A 24,104-nucleotide genomic window follows, 5' to 3' on the forward strand; every position below is an offset into this window, starting at 1 on the left:
ATTGGAATGAAAATTGACCTTTCCAGTCCTCTGGCCACTGCTGTGCTTTCCAAATTTGCTGGCATATTGAGTGCAGCATTTCACAGCATCATCTTTTAAGATTTGAAATAGCTCCACTGGAATTCCATCACCTCCACTAGCTTTGTTCATAGTGATGCTTCCTAAGGCCCACTTGACTTCACATTCCAGGATGTCTGGCTCTAGATGAGTGATCACACCTTTGTAATTATTGGGGTCGTGAAGATCTTTTTTGTACAGTTCTTCTGTGTATTCTTGCCACCTCTTCTTAGTATCTTCTGCTTCTGTTAGGTCCATACCATTTCTGTTCTTTATTGAGCCCATCTCTGCATGAAATTTTCCCTTGGTATCTCTAATTTTCTTAAAAAGAGTATTTATTAGGAGGAAAAAAAGAGTACAGTACTCAGAGACAGACTCAGAGAGTAGTGCCCTCATGGTAGTTTGATTCACTTTCATGGAGCATTTCTTCCAGGTTTCCTTCGATGAATCACCTTGCTTGTCTGGTTCTAAGTCTGGTTTATCTGAGGATCCTTTGATGTGTGCGTGCTCATTTCTTAGCCAAACCTATGGGTAGGTTGATATCACTGACTATGAGATGACACCCTTTCCCTTTTTGACTTCTAAGGAACCTTTCTGCTCATGTGTATGTCGGGAAGCTCTCCTTGACTTTGAGAATGAGGAATATGTGGTATTTTATCTCTTATCTGTGCAAGGCCCAGCCTCCTCCATCATGCTGCTTTTATGGAGTTTCTGCTATTATGCAGTTTCTGTACACAAGGGAGAAACTCCCCAGCCTGGGGCCCATCGATCTTTTGCCTCATAGCCACCTTTTGCTCATTTCCACTGCACCATGACAGTCCTGGCTTGACCATATAGGAAGAAGAAAACTCCCCCACCAGCCATGGAGGAGGAACTGCTGATGTTTATTCAAGAAGAAGGTGGTCTTCTCCTCCTCCCCACTTTCGCTTTGATTATAAAACTGTAGCCCATTAAGTTCTTGGGGAGCAGCAACCCCTTGCCCACATGCTCGCAGGCCTCACAAGTTTCCTATTCTAATAAACCACTTCTTATTCTATCCCTTTGCCTCTTGCCGAATTCTTCTGCACTGAGACATAAAGAACCCGAGCTCCTTGGAGCCCCCCAAAACCAACCTACATTGTTTCTTCATTCTGTCTCTATTGTTGGAAAACATTTTTTTTAATGACATATTTGTGATTTTTTTACATTTACTTTTTTAAAGGTTTTTGTTGTTGTTGTTGTTGACAGGCACACACAGTTTTATTTATTTATTTACTTAATTCATGTATTTGTTTTTGGCTGTACTGGGTCTTCATTGCTGCAAGTGGGTTTTCTCTAGTTGCAGTGCATGGGCTTCTCATTGTGGTAGTTTCTCTTGTTTCAGAGCACAGGCTCTAGGCACACAGCTTCAGGAGTTGCAGCACAGGGACTCTGGAGAATGTGCTCAGTAGCTGTGGTGCACAGACTCAGTTGCTCCACAGCATGGGGAATCTTCCTGGACTAGGGATCAAACCTGTATCCCATGTATTAGCAAGTGGAATCCTATCCACTGCACCACAAGGGAAGTCCTGGAAAGCTTTCAATGAAAGCTTCATGCTCTAAAAGTCACCACCAGCTACCCAGTGTCATCTGTCTCCTCAGAGAAAAATCTTGACAACTTCGATCCTTAAGGATTTATTATCAAGTGTGGACCAAAGGAAGGGAAAATTGCCTAATTGCTGTAAACTTGTCATTAGTGAAAACACACACACAAAACCCTAACAAATTAATTCTATATTCTATTTGTCAGTTCTGTTTTATGAGTTTTAAAACTTGTCAGTATTTCGGTTTAAAATGTTCTGGACTTTGGTTATAAGTCAGCAAGACATATTGGTCTAAATTTCATGATATTGGGTTACATAGGATAACAACAGAAGAGTCATCCAAGTTTATTGTCTGTTTATTTATTTCTCAGTGGTTTATGATAGATTAATACAATCTTCTTTAGACCTTGAACATTTTAAGTATTAATAAATTTAAAAATCAAGAATTATTAATTGAGAAAAATCATGATAGCATTAATTTGAACCTGAAGATGGGACAGCATGGACAAAGTCCTAACACATGAGCATAAGTCAAAGACACCAGAAACAAGAAAACTGTATAATTGTGACAGTGTTAAATTTTGATATTACTGTTGTTCAGCAAGTTAGAATTGTTCATTTTGATTCACTAATCATCCCAGAAATGTTGGATTAAAGATTACAAGAATTGCTTCAAAAATCTCTAGAAGTAGCATCTTTGCAGCCTGTGTCTTCATTAAAATTTTCCATATAGTTAAAGATAGTGAACCTGGAAAGGATATAAAATAATTACAAGTAAATTAAAATGTATACTCATTTGCTGAAATGTTTATTTTAAATAAAATTCTATGTATTTTGGATACAAATATATGTATACATTACATGATAGTTATACACATAAATCTTTAAATTTGAAATTGATTGACCAGATTTTCACACAAAAATCAATAAGAAATATAAGCAATTAACCAGAAAACTGGGAAAAGAACACCTATTCAAGAAATTGTAAATTAATATAAGAGTGAAGTAGCACTTTATACATTACACACAAATTTTAGAAATTGCTATATGATAGTAGGTTGGAGAAAAAAGGAAACTCAATTCATTTGTAACAAAAATGTAAACTCCTGACAAATTTTTGAACACCATTTAGCAATATATGTGGGAGAAGGCAATGGCACCCCACTCCAGTACTCTTGCCTGAAAAATCCCATGGACGGAAGAGCCTGGTAGGCTGCAGTCCATGGGGTCGCTAGGAGTTGGACACGACTGAGCGACTTCACTTTCACTTTTCACTTTCATGCATTGGAGAAGGAAACGGCAACCCACTCCAGTGTTCTTGCCTGGAGAGAATCCCAGGGACGGGGGAGCCTGGTGGGCTGCTGTCTATGGGATCGCACAGAGTCAGACATGACTGAAGCGACTTAGCAGCAGCAGCAGCAGCAATATATGACCTACCAACTTGAATACATTTCCTTTATACATATTTTTTGGTAAAATAACAAATTATGGCAAGAAATACATACACAAAGTGCCACTTTTGTAGTATTTCCTGTTATATAGTTTATAACAGAAAATAATGTCCACAGTTATGATGTATTCATTAATACTACATATAATTTAAACTGAATGGGTTAGATCGATCTGTCCTGATACTGCAAAAGCTCCATGTAGATTTTCCAGTAAAAACTATGTGCAGAGCAGTGAGTATAATTTCATTTGTACTAGCAGCATGGGTTTTACTTATTCAATTATTTGCAGTGTTTTAAGTATATTTCAAATTCTATGAATTTGCACCAAGGACTGATTTTTTAAAATTGGGTGATGAACCACGCATTCAGTTGAGTATATCTTTCCCTTTTTCCCTTGTCTTTCACTACTCTTCTTCCCTCAGCTATCTGTAGTTGCCTCAGACAACCACTTTGCCTTCTTGCATTTCTTTTTCTTTAGGATGATTTTGGTGACTGCCTCCTGTACAATGTTACAAATTTCAGTCCATAGTTCTTCAGGCACTTTGTCTACCAGATTTAACCCCTTGAATCTATTTGTCACCTCCACTGTATAATCATAAGGGATTTGATTTAGGTCATACCTGAATGGCCTAGTGGTTTTCCCTATTTTCTTCAATTTAACACTGAATTTTTCAATAAGGAGCTCATGATCTCAGCCACAGTCAGCTCTAGGTCTTATTTTTACTGACTGTATAGAGCTTCTCCATCTTTGACTGCAAAGAACATAATCAATCCGATTTTGGTATTGATCATCTGGTTATGTCCACGAGTAAATCCATCTCTTGGTTTTTTGGAAAAAGGTGTTTGCTATGATCAGCATTGTCTCTTGACAAAACTCTGTTAACCTTTGTTCTGCTTCATTTTGTACTCCAAGGCCAAACTTGCCTGTTACTCCAGTATAACAGATACTCCAGTTATCTCTTGACTTTGTACTTTTGCATTTCCAATCTCCAACGATGAAAAGGACATCCTTTTTTTTTGTTTGTTTGTTTTAGTCCTAGAAGGTAGGTCTTCATAAAATCAGTAAACTTCAGCTTCTTGGGAATCAGTGATTGAGGCATAGATTTGGATTACTCTGATGGTGAATGATTTGCTTAGGAAATGAACTGAGAACATTGTGTCATTTTTGAAATTGGACCCGAGTACTGCATTTCCAGTTCTATGGTTGACCATGAGGGCTACTCCATTTCTTCTAAAGGATTCTTACCCACAGTAGTATATATAATGGTCATCTGAATTAAATTCTCCCGTTCACATCCAATTTAGTTCACTGATTCCTAAGATATCAATGTTCAATCTTGCCATCTCCTGTTGACCACATACAATTTACCTTAATTCATGAACCTAACATTCCAGGTTCCTATACAATATTGTTCTTTACAGTATCGGACTTTACTTTCACCACCAGACACATCCACAACTGAGCATCGTTTCTGCTTTGGCCCAACCGCTTCATACTTTCTGGAGCTATTAGTAATTGCGCTCCACTCTTCCCCAGTAGCATACTGGACATCTTCCCACCTGGAGGACTCATCTTCCAGTGTCCTGTGTTTTTGCTTTTTCATGATGTTCATAGGGCTCTCGTGGCAAGAATATTTGAGTGGGTTGCCATTTCCTCCTCCAATGGACCATGTTTTATCAGAACTCTTCACTATGACCCATCTGTCTTGGGTAGCCCTGCCTGACATGGCTCATAGCTTCACTGAGTTATGCAAGCCCCTTCACCAGGGCAAGGCTGTGATCCATGAAGGGGAAAATATGTGTAGTCAAGGGTTAAAAGCTGATGCCATTGCAGATAGACAGGTGGTTGAGAATTTTACATAATTAAAAAATTTTTTAAACTACATGACAATTCTTAGAATTGATTACATTCTTCATCAGTGAAATGTTAAAGAGCTAATTGGAAGTCTGAAAAGTCTGTTTTTATTTATTTATTCAGTGAATTTAACTCAGATTTCTTGTGAAGAGCATCATAAAGTATCTCTGGAGACTAAAAGTTACTTAAATGATATTTTGAGAGGATTTTTGTGAATAGAAATATGTGTCTCTATTTAATTAATTTAAATGCTCATTTTTGAATATCACTAATTGTATTTTACTAATGCTTTGCTTTTAACATACCTGTTTTCCCTATTCTCTGCTTATTTGGAGATCCCAAGGCCTTTGGTGCTGTTACTGAATTCTGACTGTCAGCAGGAATGTGAAGAGTGATTAACCATGACAACGGTGGATAAATAATAGTAAAATACCTTGTTATGTGATATCTAAACAAGTATGCTATCAAGGTTTGTTTTTTTAATCATTAGTTTTCCATATTTAATCTTGAATTCTTTCTGGTGAAAGCAACTCAAAACCACATATTAAATTCAAAGCTAAATTTTGGTAAAATCAAATCTTGTCAAAATATTGCTGTATAGGGCCTTCAATTCTTGACTCAGTTCTTTACCCTTTAATCTTAGCAGGGAAGAGCCAGTCTATATGATCCAGGCCTAGAATACAATTATGCTATGTGATAATTTGACAGAGATGGCTAGGCAGATCCTAAAACATCTCCTTTCATGGAGTAGATTTGTAACACAAAACCGTTCTTAGGCAACAATTTAATTCCTTAGCCCCTGCTTGCATCCAAATATGGGATAATGTGCCTAGGTTATACCAGTAAAGTATGAGATGAAGTGAAGGAAGTGTCAAGACTTTCTCCAACACAGTATCCTTCTGTTGGTGAGATGTGAATCATGTAGAGGTTGGGGGTTGGAAGAGCTAGAGATGAAAGCATCTTCAGTCAGCATTGTGTGAAGGAAAGCTGCCACTGACAGAGAACATTGCCCTGGAACCATTATTGGAGGAAGCAAGAAGAGACTTCAGTTGCAGAAGCTCCTAAAATGTTTGGGTTTGTTATTCTACCTAATGCAAATGAGATTTCAGAAACATATAGTTTAACATTTACTTTGCTTTTATATCTTTTAAATCTTTCAGATTCATTTTTGTTGTTGTTGTTGTTTTAAAAATACGAATATTGGGGGACTTCTGTGGCAGTCCAGTGGTTAAGACTTTGCCTTCCAATGAAGGGAGTGTGGGTTTGATCCCCAGTCGGGGAGGTAGGATCCCACATGCCTCATGGCCAAAACATAAAATAGAAGCAATATTGTAACACATTCAATAAAGACTTTAAAAATGGTCTGCTCAAAAAAAAAAAAAAAAAAAAAGAGCTTTAATTTTTTTTAGTTTTTAAAAGTACTAATATCTTAATTATGTTTTAAGTTTGATACACTGCATAAGTGCATGCCTGGAAAACTGGGATGATGTAGTAATTCAAACTTGCAATTACAGATTTCTTTTTTTCACTCTGCTAAGACACTCAGCAGTTGAGGGGCTGAAGCAGAATACTTCTGCCATGACTGGTAAGGCTGGTGGGAGGGAGCTCATGTAAGTCAGTTTGCTGGTTTTCTTATGGTACGTTTTTCTTTTTTTCTAAATGAAAGAGTGACATTAAGGCTTTAAAAAAAATACTGTAACAACAACAACAGAAATAATATATCTGGGTTTGTAGATGAAAAAAGTACACGAGATAGTCTGGTAGCTTCATGGGTCAATAAGGACCTGTGTGGTCAGGGCCCGTAAGTCGGCTGCTGTCTTTCTGTCTGAGCATTGCTTGCCCCGCTCCACACTGCCTTACCTTTGCCTAACATGCATGATTGCCTCCCCTTCCTAAGCCGAAAGTTTAAACAGTAACTACATGCATGATCAGCCCAACCCTCAGTTAATGACTGTTGTAGTACTCGGACCAGAATGGCTCTGGTTTCTTTAAGAGTATGTGTTATGACAACATGTATCTTTGATCGTCATTATTTTTCCTTTCTCTATTCAACGCGATATTGATTAAAGGTATTGTTTATAAGCCTTTACCTGTTGAGCTATCCACTTTATGAAGAAGATTTAGACCAAGCAGGACTATGTTCTGAAGGTCAGTAAAGTCGCTGATGAAGGGAGCTTTGTCCCCATCCACAAGCACTCGGGGTGGCAGGGCCTGCTGGAACTCAGATACTGTACTGAAGATCGTGGGAAAGCTGGCTGCAGCTAGATAGTCCAGAACCACGCACCAATCTTTCCCAAAACCCGCTTCTGGTTTAGAATAATATTCTAACCTAAAAGACAAGCGAAAACACGGTACAGTTATCATTTGTCACTCAGAACGGCACCCTTGTCATTTTCTTAAAAAGATCACCTTCTGTCAACAAACTAAGAATGTAATTTTTAGTTTTAGAATGTGATGGCTTGAGTGCCTGCCTTAGATGATATAGGTAACTAATCCCCAAAGATTAAATATAATATTTAATAAGAAGACTGATATTAGGAAATAAAAAGGTATAGATAAGACTAAAATTTATTTGCCGTATTAAGTAGAGGTAACTTGAGATCCATGCTTACCTGTCTTCAAAAATTTTGTAACCATCTTTCAAGCTTGAGACATGTGCCTCCCACAAGTACTTCAATAAGTCCTCGAAGCTACTAGAAGGTGACTGCAAATGCTACAGTAGAGGGAAGAAATGTATTCATGTTTGCTCAACTAGAACAATTCTTCTCTCCACAATTTCACTTTGTCCACATTTCCAATTTAGCAATAGTCTACATCACAGGAGAATTTTGTTTCTGTGGATTAATTTGCACAAGCCATGAGTGACAAACAATCTGTAAAGACTACAATAATGATTAGGAGTAGATTAGGAGCAGATTAAGAGTAATATTGCATGTATCTATAAGAGATGAACAGCACTTTCCCCCCCAAAGTCAGAATCATTTTTAATTTATTTTTTTTTGTTGAAGGATAATTGCCTTACAGAATTTTGTTGTTTTCAAACCTCAAGACAACTTTATTTTTTGTTTATCAGCTGTTTTTCTGCTGCCATAGTTGAAATTACCACAAAAGTTTAAGAAAAGGTGGAAATTACAAGAATATATAACTTAATAAAATCTTAAAAAATGAACTAACAGTCTATAGAACTAGCAAGTATCTCTTTTTGCATTGATTTTGGTCCATGACTATGCTTCACCGATGTATTTTAGTTTGGTCATTGAATATGTGGTTTTGATTGCCACATAATAGCTTAGTTATACCTGTTTGTGACCACTTATCAAATCATTTGAAAGAAGTTAACTAACTATTCTAAAACCAACCCCATAATCATATTTCTCCCAAGTGTTATTGCTCACTTGATCTGAAGGTTCAATTTACCAGAATAATCTTTTCATTCAGTGTGTGCTCTCGCATTTATGTACGGCTTGTTTAGAGTGAGATGAGTGGATAGATTTGCTGTTAATGCTGTATTGGTTCAGAAGGTGTAAATGACATGTAATGCCTTGATGTCACGGAATGAAAATGAAAGAAAGTGAAAATGGTAGTCGCTCAGTCGTGTCCAACTCTTTGCGACGCCATAGACTGTAGCCTGCCAGGCTCCTCTGTCCATGGGATTCTCCAGGCAAGAATACTGGAGTGGGTAGCCATTCTCTTCTCTAGGGGATCTTCTATCTTCCTGACCCAGGGACAGAACCCATGTCTCTTGCATCACAGGCAGATTCTTTACTGTGAGCCACAAAGGAAGCCCGTAAAGTAATGATATTAATATAACTTGTATAAAAACTTATATTTTTATACCATATAATACGCACAAAAGCCTAAACAAAACAGCACACATATGTGGACTCTAGAAAAACGGTACTGATGAACCTATTTACAAGGCAGGAATAGAGGTGCGGGTGTCGAGAATGGGCTTGTGGACACAGCGGAGGATGGAGAAAGGGGGACAAATTGAGAGAACAACATTGGCATTATTCACTGTCAGGTGTAAAAATGCGTAGCTAGTGGGAGACTGCTGTATAGCACAGGAGCTCAGCTCAGTGCTCTGCAATGATCTGGAAGAGTGGAATGGGGGAGGGGAGGCTCAAGAAGAAGAGGATATATGCATAGCACGTGGATGTGCATGAGTGCTCAGTTGTGTCCTACTCTTTGCGATGCCATGGACTGTCGCCCGCCAGGCTATGATAGAGGTTCCTTTGTCCATTGAATTCCCCAGACAATAATACTGGAGTGGGTTGCCATTTCCTCCTCCAGGGGATCTTCCCAACCCAGGGACTGAAGCCATGTCTCCTGTGTCTCCTGCATTGCAGGTAGATTCTTTACTCTCTGAGCCACCAGGGAAGCCTGTGTATGTATATATGTATGTGTGTGTGTGTGTGTGTGTGTACATATAGCTGATTCACAGTGTTGTACAGCAGAAACTAACAGAACATTGTAAAGCAATTATATTCCAATAAAAAAAGAAATTCTCTTACCACCTCCTGAAAGATTAAATAATAGAACTTGAAAAAGGCACCTTGTAAAGGGCATTCCACTTCCTCATTGTTGAAGGAAAGGAGGACTGACAACTAGAAACATTAAGACAAAACTTTGTCTGGTCCTTGGATGGTGGCAAAAGCAGCACTTGATCTGATGATATCCCCATTATGCCAGAATCAACCGCAGCAAGGAAGGGCAGTGCACAGAGAAAGTAATTCATATCTGTAAAAGAAGATACCTGTCATTACCACAAGCGCCAACAAATATGATAGAGGATATTTTTAAGTAATCTGTATGCTAAGTCACTTCAGTCGTGTCCAACTCTGTGACCCCATAGACGGCAGCCCACCAGGCTCCCCCGTCCCTGGGATTCTCCAAGCAAGAACACTGGAGTGGGTTGCTATTTCCTTCTCCAATGCATGAAAGTGAAAAGAGAAAGTGAAAGTCGCTCAGTCGTGTCCGACTCCTAGGAACCCCATGGACTGCAGCCCACCAGGCTCCTCCATCCATGGGATTTTCCAGGCAAGTATACTGGAATAAGACATTAAGCAAAAAGTCAGAGATCCAGAAACATGAAAAAAAGTCACCGCAAAATATTGAAAATCTCCCTAAGGATCATATACATAACTCTATCGCATTTCGGTTAATAACCCTACAATAGAAATGAATATGGGCTAAAAGAGTTGAGTGCTGCTGCTGCTGCTGCTCGGTGGTGTCTGACTCTCTGTGACCTTTTGGACTGTAGCCCACCAGGCTCCTCTGTCCATGGGATTTCCCAGGCAAGAATCCTGGAGTGGATTGCCATTTCCTTCTCCAGAGGATCTTCCCAACCCAGGAATCAAACCCGTGTCTCCTGTTGTCTCTTGCACTGTGGGCACACTCTCTACCCACTGAGCCATCAGGGAAGCAAATAGTTGTCTACAACATTTTAACACACAAAAAGTAATTTTAATGAATTTGGTATCATTCATGTTTTCAAAGCATTATATAAAAATGGAAGAAAGATATCTACTTGTGCATAGAATGATACACTTCTGAGGTTTTACCATGAAATGTGACTTTTTTCTAAATTATCTTAATATGCGTACAGTGTTGGTATTTTGTATTTTATGTTTAATGTACAACCATGACATTGTGAAGTGCTTGTCCCACATTAAGTCTTTGAAGCAAAAATGTTGGCTAAGTGTTGGCAACAAATCTTTGGATAATTAAATTAGCACTGAATTAAGATTTTTAAAATTGTTGTCTAAGTAGAACCTATACCAACAAATTTAGACATACGATGTAGTTGACTGTAAAACGTGTTGTACTGATTACCACTGTCGATGCAGAACACTTTTCATCATAGACATGCATTTTGAATGCAGTCCTCTGCCCCAGGGTAGCAGGCTGATGTTCCAAACTATTGGAGTCCATGTGAGAAAAAAGAAGCTTAAATTCTAGATCTGTGGCCATGACAATTTCTGAGTCTTTGAAAAGACTCAATGAGTGTCATACAAGAAAAATAAGTAAAGATGTATACAATGTGTGCCACTCTAAGAAAGTGAAATTAACTGTGACCTTGTTTCTAATTAGTGGGAAATATCTCAAAGAAATTGTGTGTAAATTAATTTCAGCACTAACACACAAGATAAAATTAAAGAATTAGGAAATACCTTCTGATTATTTGACTATTAAATATCTGACAGAAGCCTTACATTACTAATTGATAGAATGATTTGTGATACATTCATCTCTGACATTTTTACAAGTTTCCTAGTTAAATATATTTGGTCTGAGCAAAATGGAAAAAGAAAAAAGTATTATTTTCTCGTTCTCTGCTTTTTCATCCTTCCTGGTCCTGGAGACTCCTCTGATTAGTGGGACCTCCCATCTAACACCAGAGCTGGTCATTCAAAAGCCATTGTCCTTGGCAGGTCCTTGTTGCAGTCCCTGGGTAAAATAGGTCCTAAGGAATCGTTACTGAAATTGTGGCCATTAAATCCTAGAATGTGACAGAAAGGCCACGAGATACATGATGAAGTGGATTCATTTTTACGGAGCAATAGCGCTGTTTTTGTTTTGTCTCTGTCCCTAAGATTTTAACTTGGATATTTTCTTTGGGGGAAGGTTATTAAGTATTTTGCTATTAAATGAACATACCAGCCCACCAACTGTCTACAGAGATGCACAAACGATCTCCAGATTCATAGCCACAGTCTGTCGTTTGGGTGGGATCAACCAATCTGCCTAGAAGAGAGAGGATGCACAGATTATTTACTGTGCACGTTTTGAAACTTGTTATAATCATCCCTTGCCTAATTCATTTTGTTTGCAAAGAAGCACAAACATTTATCTTCTCATGACTTGTGTTTCTCTTCCTATCACTCTTTACCTTCGTTTCCCATCTCAGGGCCAATTTCTTTTCCTTCATCTAACATCACAACAATATTCCACTTTAGAATGATCTGTTTCGAATATTATTTGCTTTTGTATTTATTAGTTTTCCTAACCTGATTGTTATTAAACAATGATCATTAAAGAACTTGCTAATGCTATTCACCTGCATGAATATTAGAAGTGTGAACTTTCCTGATTGTTCCTCAAACTGCAAAGGTGCGCGTGCACACACACACACACACACACACACTGCACCCAGTCACAGACACTTGTTCTTTACCTTCATTTTCCATACTATTGAGATAAGAGTCGAGTTTCTGCTGGAGGACCTAGGCATTGATAGTTTTGAAAATTAGTTGTTTTCAATGTGCAGCCACTCCTGAGAACCACTGTTTTTGTTCATACTTTTATTCCCTAGGAGATTTAATTTCCCCAAGGAAATTTGTTCACATTTCAAATTTCAATTCAGATCCATTTTTTTCTGATTATTCCATCTGACTCCACCGTGTCCCTTTGTTTTGCACTTTAATTTTTAACCAAGAGTTGTTATTTATTGCTCATTGTTGCATTTCTGATATCTTTTCTGTTTTAATTGTGTTGTAAGGTCTTGGATGGCAAGGACACCGTCTGAAATACTCCCACCCCACAGCTGCTTTTAGAAAATGCTGGAGACATATAAGCCCATTATTAGGTAAGTTTACTCAGGCTTGATCATAATATGTAAGTGTAATGAAAGAATAAGAAAAACATTAATCTACCAGCCTATTCAGCCTCCATCTATTGCTGGCCCCTAGGCCCCTGAGACTGGCATGCCTCCCATAGTGCTAATGATTTCTCCTAGATCTCCATCTTTTTGACTCTGGGAAAAGCCTGATAAAGAGCTGGTTTGAGTCTCAAGACATCATCTGACAAAGGCGTGTGAACAGCCAACTTCAGGAGCTCCTGCAGGTGACTCCTCCTTAGATCTCAGATAAACTATAATCTTCTCCCTATATATATATTTATTTCATCAGAACAGAACAAATTTCTGCCGGGGTCCTGCCCCGGCTGATCCAGGGTATTCGAAGGAGAGACGGCGTAGGCGAAGATCAGGAAACAATTGCTTAATTAAATGTTAATTAAGGATATAAAGAGTAATAGAATGAGGATAGCTCAGTAGGAAAATGCAGTGGAGAAAAGAGGCTGAGTAGCTTGGTTTACGCGGGAGACCAATAAAACTTCAAGACAAGAAGTTTGCACCACTTACGTAGGCCACAGGCGTCCTTCCGTTCTCCCGAAGGAGAGGAGACACTGAGGCCTCCCCGGTCGGATCTTAGAAACCCAGGCATAATTAGTAAGCATGGTGGGTTCCACGCTCCAGATGGAGACTCAGCCAGAGTGAAAGAGAGAGAGACATGGGGAGACCAGTATTTCGAGAAACTGATCCCAATTCTTTATTTTCCATGGTCTACTTTTATACACTGAGATGTTATGCAAAAGTCACGCGGAGTCAGCAGTCCTGATTTTATTAAAGTCAGGTGCTTCATACAAATGTATATAGAGGTCTTAGGGGTGTTACATCATCTTCTGGCCAGGGGGGCCTGCTGACAATTTACGACCCTCTCCTTGTGACAGCAGTCAGTCAACCAGGACACTTATTTCTCCAGGGCTGATTATTCTCAAAACAGACACCACCCAAATAAAGTTACGTTCCTATAGGGTGAGGGTGTAGTGGGTTTTAGTTAAGGAAAGAATTTACTTAGCCTAAGGTCTAACATGATTAATATCAAAGGTTAATACTTATTTCTTCTATATACTCAACATGTGTAAAGGCAGGGGATGTGGAGACTTAGCAACAAACATTGGCTCAACAAATGAAAAACCCTTCACCAATACAATTTCTAATCAGCCCACTATACTTATAGTTTTCTAACTTCTCTAAAGAACCTGTTTTTAGAGGGTTTAAAGCATCTCGTGCCTCTCACGGTTGGGAGGCTGTGAGCAATCACATGTGGCCGGACAAGCCTGTCAGGCAGGCTAGAGAACCTTCAGAGGAGTTTGTAGGTTAAAACACTCTTATCACGCACAGGAATTATTATTAACTGGAGCTCTAGGTTAACTCCTTCTCCGAAAGAGGTGGTGGGGGACAGCCCCCCGTAAAGTCAGAGATGTAGGTGAGAGCACAAAGTAGTAAAGTCGGCAGGCTCTGGTTATGGGGGGTAGATGCTCGAGGAGTTCCAGGCGGACTCCTGAGGCTCGATCCCGCCTTTGCGTATGTCGAGCCTCCTTCCTCATGACCTTTGTCACGGGCGGAGTACCTCACTCTGGCCCCCAACAAATTTCCTTATCGGTAGTGTTATTGTATGGAGTGAAAGAGACACCATTCTCTTTCATAAGACTTTCTGCCAGTCAAACATCTTATAATTTATGAATCTTCTAAACACTAGAATGTACTTTATTTTTGAAAGGAATTGATCTTTTGCAGAGAAACATCCTCATGAACAAGATCCCTTTCTTGCCTCTCTCCATCTACATGTATAGGTAATCATAGTTAGAACTTCAAGAAATTCAAAGTAATTTGACATCATCTGTTTCAGTGCATATCTTCTTGACTATTTTGTTCATCACAGTGCTTAGAATAGAATCTAGTGCCTAGTAGGAGTTCAAGTAGAATGCCCAATATGTTGGAAATGAAGTCTTTTTGTGTTTGGCGACTATGCTATATGCCCCACTGCAGTTTCAAATCAAAACAGGCAATCCAGAAAGATTTATGGAGGAGAAAAAGTAGAAAACTAATGGTTATGAGGGGGAAAGAGGAAAAAGAAAGAACTTGATTTTCAAAATTTGGTTTATACGGAGTTCCATTTCCCAATTACCACATGGTTAGATTGGAAAAATCATACGAGTAAAAACAAATCATTCTTACCTGTTTTATATTGCCAGCCATGCTGCAAAGGTAATCCCCATAAAAAGTTTTGTTCATTATCTGGTGCGAATTTTTCAAAATAATTGGCTGTCTTGTTCAGGAGGATTTTATACATGCCCATTCTCTTAGGGTATACCCAGGGATCAATAATGTACTTTCCATTCTCCACACTGTAGTCACTGAACTGACCTGGAGTCTCATTCCACAGTGGGAGATACTGATCTGAGAGACTAAAAACTTCTGCTGAAGGAACAAAAATGCAACCAACCAGCACACAGGCCGAAGGAGCAAGGAGAGACAGCATGCTGGAGCTGGGGGGTTGAGATTATGGCAGGGCTTTTATTGGAAAGTGCAGAAAGAAGGCATGGTATTTCCTCATATCAGAGCATATCATCTTTGTTCATTTCCTTGAGATAGTAGGAAAGTCTTACCAAGGAAAATAGGCTGCTTCCTCAGATTACAGAACAAACTAATGGACACCAGAAGAGAGAGGGGAGAAGGGCAGGGAGACGGGGTGGGGAGGGCGTTAAACTTGCATGAAATAAATAATCAGCAATATTACATAGCACAATTTATAAATACCCATGCAAATATGGGCTTCCCCTGTGGCTCAATGGTAAAGAATCCGCCTGCAGTTCGAGAGCCCCAGGAGATATGGGTTCAATCCCTGGGCTGGGTTAGCCCTCTTGCCTTACATTCTCCCCCTTCCCCCATGTTTACACAGTTTCTCATCTCCCCTTCTCCCAGTGTCGTAAGAACAACAGTTTGTCGCCATGCTATCCCCATATGCAGAGATTAGGGCTTCTCATAAGGGAACAAGAAATGCTGCTTCTTAAAGGAACAGAAGGGGCCAAAAGGAGTTTTGGCCCCCTCCTCTAGTAACACAACTGCCCACACCCTGCTTGTGTCACGGAAGAAATTTTCTCAGATCTACTGAGATACTGTCTCCTGGGCTCAGAGTGCTCAACATTCCCACCAAAGAAAATAACTCCCTACTTGCAGGCTGTGACCGTAGTTTTCAGTCGATAGCCCTCTTGCCCTGCATTCTTGCCCTTTCCCCATGTTTACACGGTTTCTAATCTTATCTTCTCCCAGTGTCCTAAGAACTACAGTTGTTGCTATGCTATTCCCATATGCAAAGATTAGGGCTTTTCATAAAGGAACAGGAGCGAAGGGACCAGAAGGAGTTTTGGCCCCCTCCTCTAGTAACACAACTGCCCACAACCTGCTTGTGTCACGGAAGAAATTTTCTCAAGACTCTTTGTGGTCTTCTCTGTAAGAAACAATATTATTTCTTGCTGTCGTGCATGGCGGATAATGAAAAGAGGAACCTGAAAGGTGGCTCCCAGGTATTTGACTTGGCCTGAGATACGGGTGGGTACAGCTCCCAAAGTCACACTCATCCAGTCACGGAGGAAAGGTTTAACTCCTTGAGACTCACTCTTGGAATGGCAGCCACCGCCCCCTTTCCTCTTGAACTTAAGCCTTTCTCCAGCTTCACTGTCTTTTGCCTTGAGATAACTACAATAACTCAGAACTCAATGCAACTCATGTTTGCAGAAAGGTGGATTCACACTTTTATTGTCATTATACTGTAGACTGTTACACTGCTTATGATGTATGAGTACATCATAGAAAATGCCAGGCTGGGTGAAACAGAAGCTGGAATCAAGGTTGCTGGGAGAAATATCAATAACCTCAGATATGCAGATGACACCACCCTTATGGCAGAAAGTGAAGAACTAAAGAGCCTCTTGATGAAAGTGAAAGAGGAGAGTGAAAAAGTTGGCTTAAAACTCAGCGTTCAGAAAACTAAGATCATGGCATCTTGATACTCATCCTGTCAGATGAGTATATACTTCTCGGTTCTGTCTCATCACGACAAAGATTTGGAGTGACGGACATTAAAGCCCTTGGTGTGTCACAGCTCTCAGGTCTCGAACAGACTATGTTATAGCTCTTTAGACAAATTAGTGTTACAGCTCCGTGTTATAGCTCTATTTTATTTAGATAATAGCAGGAAAATCCATCCTCGAGGCCTGAGGGCTTGCCAACCCAAAGATGTGAAGAGAAGAGAGCCCCAGCGCGCGGGAGAGAAAGAGAGAGACCCCCAGCCCTTTGGCTCCTCTTTTTATATGTCCCCCACCCACCTTCGGCCTGCTGTATGTAAATTGGGCTAGCCAGGAGTGTTGTTTGTTCTACCTGAGGTCCTCACTTTGGTCCTCGGACCTTCTTTTGTTCTATTTTCGCGGGCTTTTCTCCTCCTTGTCTTTTAGCCACCGCCATTCTGGACCCCTGTTTCCTATTCTAACAACCTAACAGTCACATCCATTCATAGCAAATAGATGGGGAAACAATGGAAACAGTGACAGACAATGTATTTTTTGGGGCTCCAAAATCACTGCAGACGGTGACTGCAGCCATGAATCTAAAAGACGCTTGCTCCCTGGAAAAAAAGCTATGCTCAACTTAGACAGCAAATTGAAAAGCAGAGACATGACTTTGCCAACAAAGGTCCGTCTAGTCACAGCTATGATTTTTCCAGTAGTCGTGTATGGATATAGGAGTTGGACTATGAAGAAAGCTGAGTCCTGAAGAATTGATACCTTTGAACTGTGGTGTTGGAGAAGAGTCTTGAGAGTCCCTTGGACTGCATGGAGATCCAACCAGTCACTCCTAAAGGCAATCAGTCCTGAATATTCATTTGAAGGACTAATGTTGAAGCTGAAACTCTGATACTTTGGCCACCTGATGCGAAGATGGGAAAAGACCCTGATGCTGGGAAAGATTGAAGGCTGGAGGAGTAGGGGACGACAGAGGATGAGATGGTTGGATGGCATCACTGACTCAATGGGCATGAGTTTGGGTAAACTCCGGGAGTTGGTGATGGACAGGGGTCCTGGCATGCTGCAGTCCATGGGGTCGTACAGATTTGGACGTGACTGAGCGAATGAACTGAACTGAACTGACTGAACAAGCTGGAGTAACAGGTCTGTTTTTACCTGAGGGAAGGATAGAATTGTTGTAGTCAGGCGTTTTGGGAAACAAACTCACTCAGAATGACAATGCAGATGGTGGAGTGCAGTTTATTACACGGGCGGGCCCAAGGCAGAGTCTCCTCTTAGCCAAGGACCCCGACCAGTTTTTGTCAAAAGCTTATATACCCTAAGTGTATATAAGCTCCCCAAATTCCCTGAAACTAGTCTGAACAAAGGAAAAGAAAGATACAATCTAAGTTAACCCGTGATTCATATGCCTTAAGCCTAGGTAGTTAACAGTGGACAATTATCACCAGGCCTCTTGTCATACCCCAATAAACATAATAGAATTTATGATTCTATTCGGTTACACAGATAATTAAGGTATTCTTTTGGCAATGGAGAGTCTAGGTACGAGCAGTGGGGCTCTTCCTTCTGGGGGGGTCTGGTTTTCCAGTTGGTATGTCACTTTCCTAGATACTGGGCATATAGCTCAAAGCCCACAGTCTGGCCCAAGACAGAGTCCTGCTTTTAAGATGGAGCTTGTTCTGTCTGCTTCCTCCTTCAGAATATTTCCACGTATCATGAAATCTAGTTGCCTGAAGGAAGAAAATATCATGTTCAGGTGAGCTGTTTTCTCAGGATTTCTTTTCTTTTCCTCTTGTGCAGGGAACACGTACACACTAAAATCTTCTGAAAGGAAAGATGGGTGTCTATTTTAATGTTAAACTACCAGGGGGCTATAAATTATAAGGTCTACAGAAGAGAAAAAACATTTTTGGGCTAGGATTTACTTTTCTAGCAATCTTGAATTGACAGGATATCTGCCTCATTTCCCCTCCCAGGAGCCAGTGGATCATGATAGTAAGATATGAATAGTAAGATATAAATATAAATACTTGAGATGAATGAGTTTTAAATTTTAGAACAGGAAGAAATACGAAAAAATCATATAATGCAAAAAACTCATTTTATTGGCTTAAGAAACTGCAGTCCAGAGACATCTATTTGCCCCAAATCACATATTGCATCAAGAATAGAAATAGGCCTTTCTGCAGGGGAGGAATGGAGACGCAGATGTGCGTCAAGTCTTCATATCAAGATTTGAATGACCTCATCAAGTAACTGGAGGGTCATAAATATTAGCCTGATTCCAGTGTTATAGAGCATGGTATGGTGAATTCTCTAAAGATACGTAAAATTTCTTTTTACACATCTATTGCTCCAGGGACAAATTTATTGATTACCTGCAACATGAAATATCATTTCTGTAATAGAAGTTTAAGTTTATATTTAAAAAATTATCAAACTATGCTGAATTAAATGTAATCTTAAAATAGTCAAGAGGTCAGTATTTTTGTGTAAGCTTTCTCTTTCCTAGACATTTTACTGTAGTATGTAGAAATAATAAATGCTAGAATCATCCTGTTGTAAGTTTCACGTTTATAAAAGAAAGCAGCATGACTGATTGTATCAAAATAGTTGGTGGCACCAGAGTGGTCACAAAGAGTCGGACACGATGTGGCCGTTGAACAAGACGATATTCAATAGGTTATAAAGCGCCATCTCGTGGTCATCTGGAGAATTTAGCATTCAGGACCAAGCTGTCCAACCAGATCTGTCCCCTGCGTGCGGCTCCCTCTTTCCTATTCTCGCGGCAAACTGGAGAGCAGCAGCGGATTCCCGTCCTGTCCTTTCGGGATAAGCAAGTTCATCTCAAGAAAGGCCCCTAGGATTTGTATATAACTTTTACTTAATTCATAGTAGCAACTATTTGTTTCCCAGAAACAAGACTCTCTCCTGCAAACCTTGAAGTCTGGCTCATTTTATTTTGCATTTGAGAATAAATGGCTATTTTCCACAAGAGGATTTATTCCACTTTTTTTTTTCCCCCAATTCAAAGATATTGTTAAACATCAGCACTAAGAAACTGGTCTAGTAAATATTAGTTGAAATGACCCTTTAGATGTGCACTGTTTTATGACTGGGCCCATAAAATACACAGATTTCTGGATGTAAATCTATGTTTCTGGCTTATGATACCTTATTAAAAATAGGCAAAACTTCCTCAGTTATTAATATCACAGTGAAATGTGAATAAAATTAAATTCTCTAGATGACCACTAGATGGTGCTATATAACCTATTGAATATCTTGTAACCACCCGCCCCCGCCCCCCACCTTTCATGGACTGCAGCACTCCAGGCCTCCCTGTCCCTCACCATCTCCCAGAGTTTGCCCAAGTTCATTTCCACTGAATCGGTGATGCCATCCAATCATCTTATCCTCTGTTGCCCTCTTCTGCCTTCAATCTTTCCCAGCATCGAGATCTTTTCCAATCAGTGGGCTCTTCGCATCAGGTGGCCAAAGTATTGGAGCTTCAGCTTCAGCATCAGTCTTTCCAATGAATACTCAGGGTTGATGTCCTTTAGGATTGACTGGATTGATCTGGATTGATTTAGGATTGATCTCCTTGCTGTCCAAGGGACTCTCAAGAGTCTTCTCCGGCACCACAGTTCTAATACCATCTACCATCTTGTTTTTACTGCCCTCTGTTTCAGGCTCGTTCCAGATGGCTTTTTAATGATTGCAGGTCCAATTTGAATTAATATTTATTAATGATGCATATAGATAGTGATCAAATAGTATTGCTATTAGTTGAATGATCTGGGACCAGTCAGTTAGCCTCCTTGTGCCTCAGTTTCCTCATCTATGAAATGAGCAGAAGACTCCTTGCTCATGTAGGACCCCACGACATGGCCTCTTGGCCTTGGCAGAATACACCAAGGATGAGCCTGTGTCCTAAAAGCAGTGACTCTGAATCCTTCTCTGTGCTTTTTTAAAAACAGAATTGGGAAAGCCAGCCAGGGCTTCCCTGAAGTGGGAGGATCACAATGTGGGATGCAGGTGCCGGGGAAGAAGGGCGGGAGCTGGCCTGAAGTAGGAAAAACTGACATTGAAGAACCGGAGACACAGAGATAAGAGGCCGAGAGAGTCCTGCAGTGTCCACGTCCCAAGAGTTAATGAGTCCAGTTGTTTTCTCACATTTGGCAACAGGATGTCCCTCCAATAAATACTCTTTTTTTGCCCCAGCTAGTTTGACTTGGGTAATCATCACTTTAACCAAAAGAATTCTTACTAATCAAGGGACTCACTCATTCTGTTCATTCAAAAATATAGCCAAGCAATTTAAGTCTTTACCCCATAATCCCTTCAAGTTTAACTCCCTTCGTATTTAATACCAAAAGAGGAAAAAGCACAAAGACAGCAAAAGACAAAATAAGGGGAAACAGTTTCAAGCTTGTGACTCATTAGAAGTAAGTTGAACCTTGAAAGGAAGTGCTTCCTTCAGAAATGCTAAGCGCTTTATAAATGGTTGTTACTTCTTACAACCATCACTTCAGTTCAAAAAATCTGGATGGCTCAGCCTTCCTAAACATTCTCCTGCTGGGCAGTTCATTATTTTTTTGGATGGTAAGTAAGTGGCATAACTTTATTCTGGTCCTGATTCTACTCTTTAAAACTAATGGGATAATCATATATTTCCCAGTACTTGTATTCTCAGAAACTCGACTAAAGGAAACGGCAGAAGATAGTACAGTTCTAGTGCAGAATCTCAAGGCAATAAACCAGTGTAGATCTTGACCTCTCTTTCTCTCTCGCTCTCCCTTTTTCTCCTGCTCTCTCTGTCTCAGTAGAAACATGTAGAATTTTGAGTTCTGTTATGCCATGTGCTGCCTATGAAAGCAGAATCCTAAAATGAGCACACTGCTGGGGGATAGGGACATAGAGAATCTGGCGACCCCTCTATTGTTTCAGGGCTCTTTTAGACCCAGCAGGAACACACTCTAAATTAACCTGGAGCAGTAGAGAATCACTCCTCTCCTGATTAGTATGCAGGTCAAATACAGCTGTCTGATGTGGGGAGGAGCTGTATAAAACATAAAAAATAAAAACATGCTTTATAGTCTTTTATGACTATAAAAAAATTCATTTTCTTTCATCCTCTACATCATTGCAATAAAGAGCATTATGGGAACAGAATGATTTTTTTAAAAATCTCAATAAATCATTACTCTTCCCCCATAATAGTAGTGTCATCTCTTCCAAACCTTCCCACCTTCTTTCTTGTTGAAAGTGGCCCAACAGTTTCCAGCTCTCTAAGATCACAGTATTATTTAGAATATCTGTGAAATGTCACTTCTCTCCACCCAAGGTCGTTAATTCAGCCAATACACATTTGTCCCTTTGGAATTCATTACTTTTCCTCCATTTCTGTAACTGTTTTTCCCAATGCAAACAGCCAACTCATTTGAAAAGTCCCTGATGCTGGGAAAGATTGAAGGCAGAAGGAGAAGAGAGCATCAGAGGATGAGATGGTTGGATGGCATCACCAATGCAATGGACATGAACTTGAGCCAACTTCGGGAGATGGTGAGGGACAGGGAGGCCTGGTGTGCTGCATTCCATGGGGTCGCAAAGAGTTGGACACGACTGGGTGACTGAACAACAACTTAACTATTTTCCTAAACCGGATTCCAATCATTTCAGATTGTATTAGACAAATCCGTGTTTTACTCTGTCTTCCTTGGATTTGTCCTTTCTGACCATGGGCAACCTCTCTCTCCTCTCTCTGCAAGTATCCTTAGTGTGTCTCTGGTGCTTTTTCGATCAAAGCAAAACTCTTTGTTTTGACATCTGAAATCTTCACGGATACTTATTTACTTACACGTTTATTTTTTTTATCTATTCAAGCAAGTGAAAACATTTTTGAGTGCTTACGAAGGTCTTTTGTCCTGGGTCCTAGAGCTAGAGAAGTGAAAAAAATGAAAGCTCTACCATCTTGGAGATTCTAGAGTGGGGAAACAGACAGGAAAAATTCAATTAATGTAGAGTATGTTAAGTGGAGATAAGTGCTAGGAAGGTGCAAAAAAGTAAGGTAGAAATTGTTGACCTGGCACAAGCTTGTATAAAGAAATCAGAATATTGCGACATGTCAAAGAAGGTGACATTTGAAAAAAAAGGAGAAGAGGTGTGGATGTGCATGAGGCAAATGGCAATCTTAGGGTAGAGAGTTCTTAGCAGAAGGGAAACAATGTTTCAAAAATCTCTAGTCCTGAGTGTGCATGTAGCCTTTGAGCAAAAAGCGAGGGTGTAAGGGTACAGCAAGGTGAAGACACTAAGGGAGCCTCCTTGAACCATACCCGAACCAGGGGCTTTGCCCTGGGAAAGCTGGCAAGCTGTTTTAAGGGTTGAGCAGAAGAGCAACGTGTTCTGACTTGAAACTATCACTCTGGTCACCATGTGGACATTACTACATAGGAGAGAGAGGAAGGGTAGACGCAGGGCGACCCTCTCAGGGAAGTGGTTATTTTCCTTTGGACTGTGTGTTAGTCACTCAGTCGTGTCTGACTCTCTTCGATGCTATGGGCTGTAGCCCACCAGGCTCCTCTGTCCACAGGATTCTTTTTTTTTTTTTTTTTCCCATAGTATTCTCCAGGCAAGAATACTGGAGTGGGTTGCCATTCCCTTCTCCAGGGGATCTTCCCAACCCAGGGATGGTACCCGGGTCTTCTGTATTGCAGGTGGATTCTTCACCATCTGAGCCACCAGGGAAGACCTTGGACTGTGATAGTAGCCGTGAAAGTAGTGAGAAATGAATCTATTTGGAAATTATTTTGTATTCACAGCTGATAAGACTACCTGAATGCTTAAGGAGGTGTGCAGGGAGAAAGAAAGGAGTGAAGAATTTTGAATTAACTAACCAGAAAGTTGGAGTTATTATTAACTGGTACTGGAAAACTACTGAAGATACCTGAGTACTCGTTAACAGAAAGATTCTACATCTTTCACTTCAAACTCTTCGTGACCCCATGGACTGTAGTCCACCAGGCTCCTCTGTCCATGGGATTTTCCAGGCAAGAATACTGGAGTGGATTGCCATTCCCTTCTCCAGGGGATCTCCAACCCAGGGATCCAACACAGGTCTCCTGTGTCTCATTCATTGCAGGCGGATTCTTTACCCACAGAGCCACTGAGGAACCCTTTCCTTGCCTTAGGCTGTAGCCTTCATTTCCTTTGCTTAAATCCCTCTTCTCTTTTGCAATATCCCCATTCAATTGAGAATATTTATGGAGTACTTATAATTTGCAAAACCTTGTTCTAAAAACTGGGAAGGATATAAAATAAGTAAGATGTGGCCCCACATATCCCAAACAATCTATATGAGAAGAATATTACATGCATTTATGACAATAAAGCAACATAATGCAATTGTGCATATTTTTATGGCTAAATAATCATTTATGAGCAAAGAATAGTGAATAGGTACAGAAACAGTGGAAATGTAACTGTGAACAAGACATGGCCCCTGTTCTTTATATGCTAAAACTTCAGTGA

The 24,104-nt window shown here is 40.1% G+C and overlaps 1 protein-coding gene across 1 annotated transcript; it reads right to left on the reverse strand.

Annotated features, from left to right (window-relative positions):
• Positions 1 to 1,957: 1,957 nt before the first annotated feature.
• LOC133253737 (protein LEG1 homolog) lies at positions 1,958 to 15,091 on the reverse strand. Its single transcript, XM_061427337.1, has 6 exons — positions 14,728 to 15,091; positions 11,586 to 11,672; positions 9,481 to 9,665; positions 7,538 to 7,638; positions 7,016 to 7,254; positions 1,958 to 2,367 (listed from the first exon to the last, which is right to left on the reverse strand). The coding sequence occupies exons 1-6, from the start codon at positions 15,029 to 15,031 to the stop codon at positions 2,252 to 2,254; spliced, it is 1,032 nt and encodes a 343-aa protein (XP_061283321.1). The 5' UTR covers positions 15,032 to 15,091; the 3' UTR covers positions 1,958 to 2,251.
• Positions 15,092 to 24,104: the final 9,013 nt, after the last annotated feature.

Source organism: Bos javanicus, chromosome 9 (genome assembly GCF_032452875.1).
Source record: "Bos javanicus breed banteng chromosome 9, ARS-OSU_banteng_1.0, whole genome shotgun sequence".
Lineage (NCBI taxonomy): Eukaryota > Metazoa > Chordata > Mammalia > Artiodactyla > Bovidae > Bos > Bos javanicus.

Bases quoted from the DNA above. Each gene is read 5' to 3' on its own strand.
- LOC133253737 (XM_061427337.1), bottom strand. From the start codon at position 15,031: ATGCTGTCTCTCCTTGCTCCTTCGGCCTGTGTGCTGGTTGGTTGCATT. The intron at 7,639-9,480 runs GTGCCTTTTTCA...CCTCTACTGTAG, and splicing joins AGTGGAATGCCCTTTACAAG to CATTTGCAGTCACCTTCTAG. The intron at 2,368-7,015 runs GTAAAGGCTTAT...TATCCTTTCCAG, and splicing joins TAAAGTGGATAGCTCAACAG to GTTCACTATCTTTAACTATA.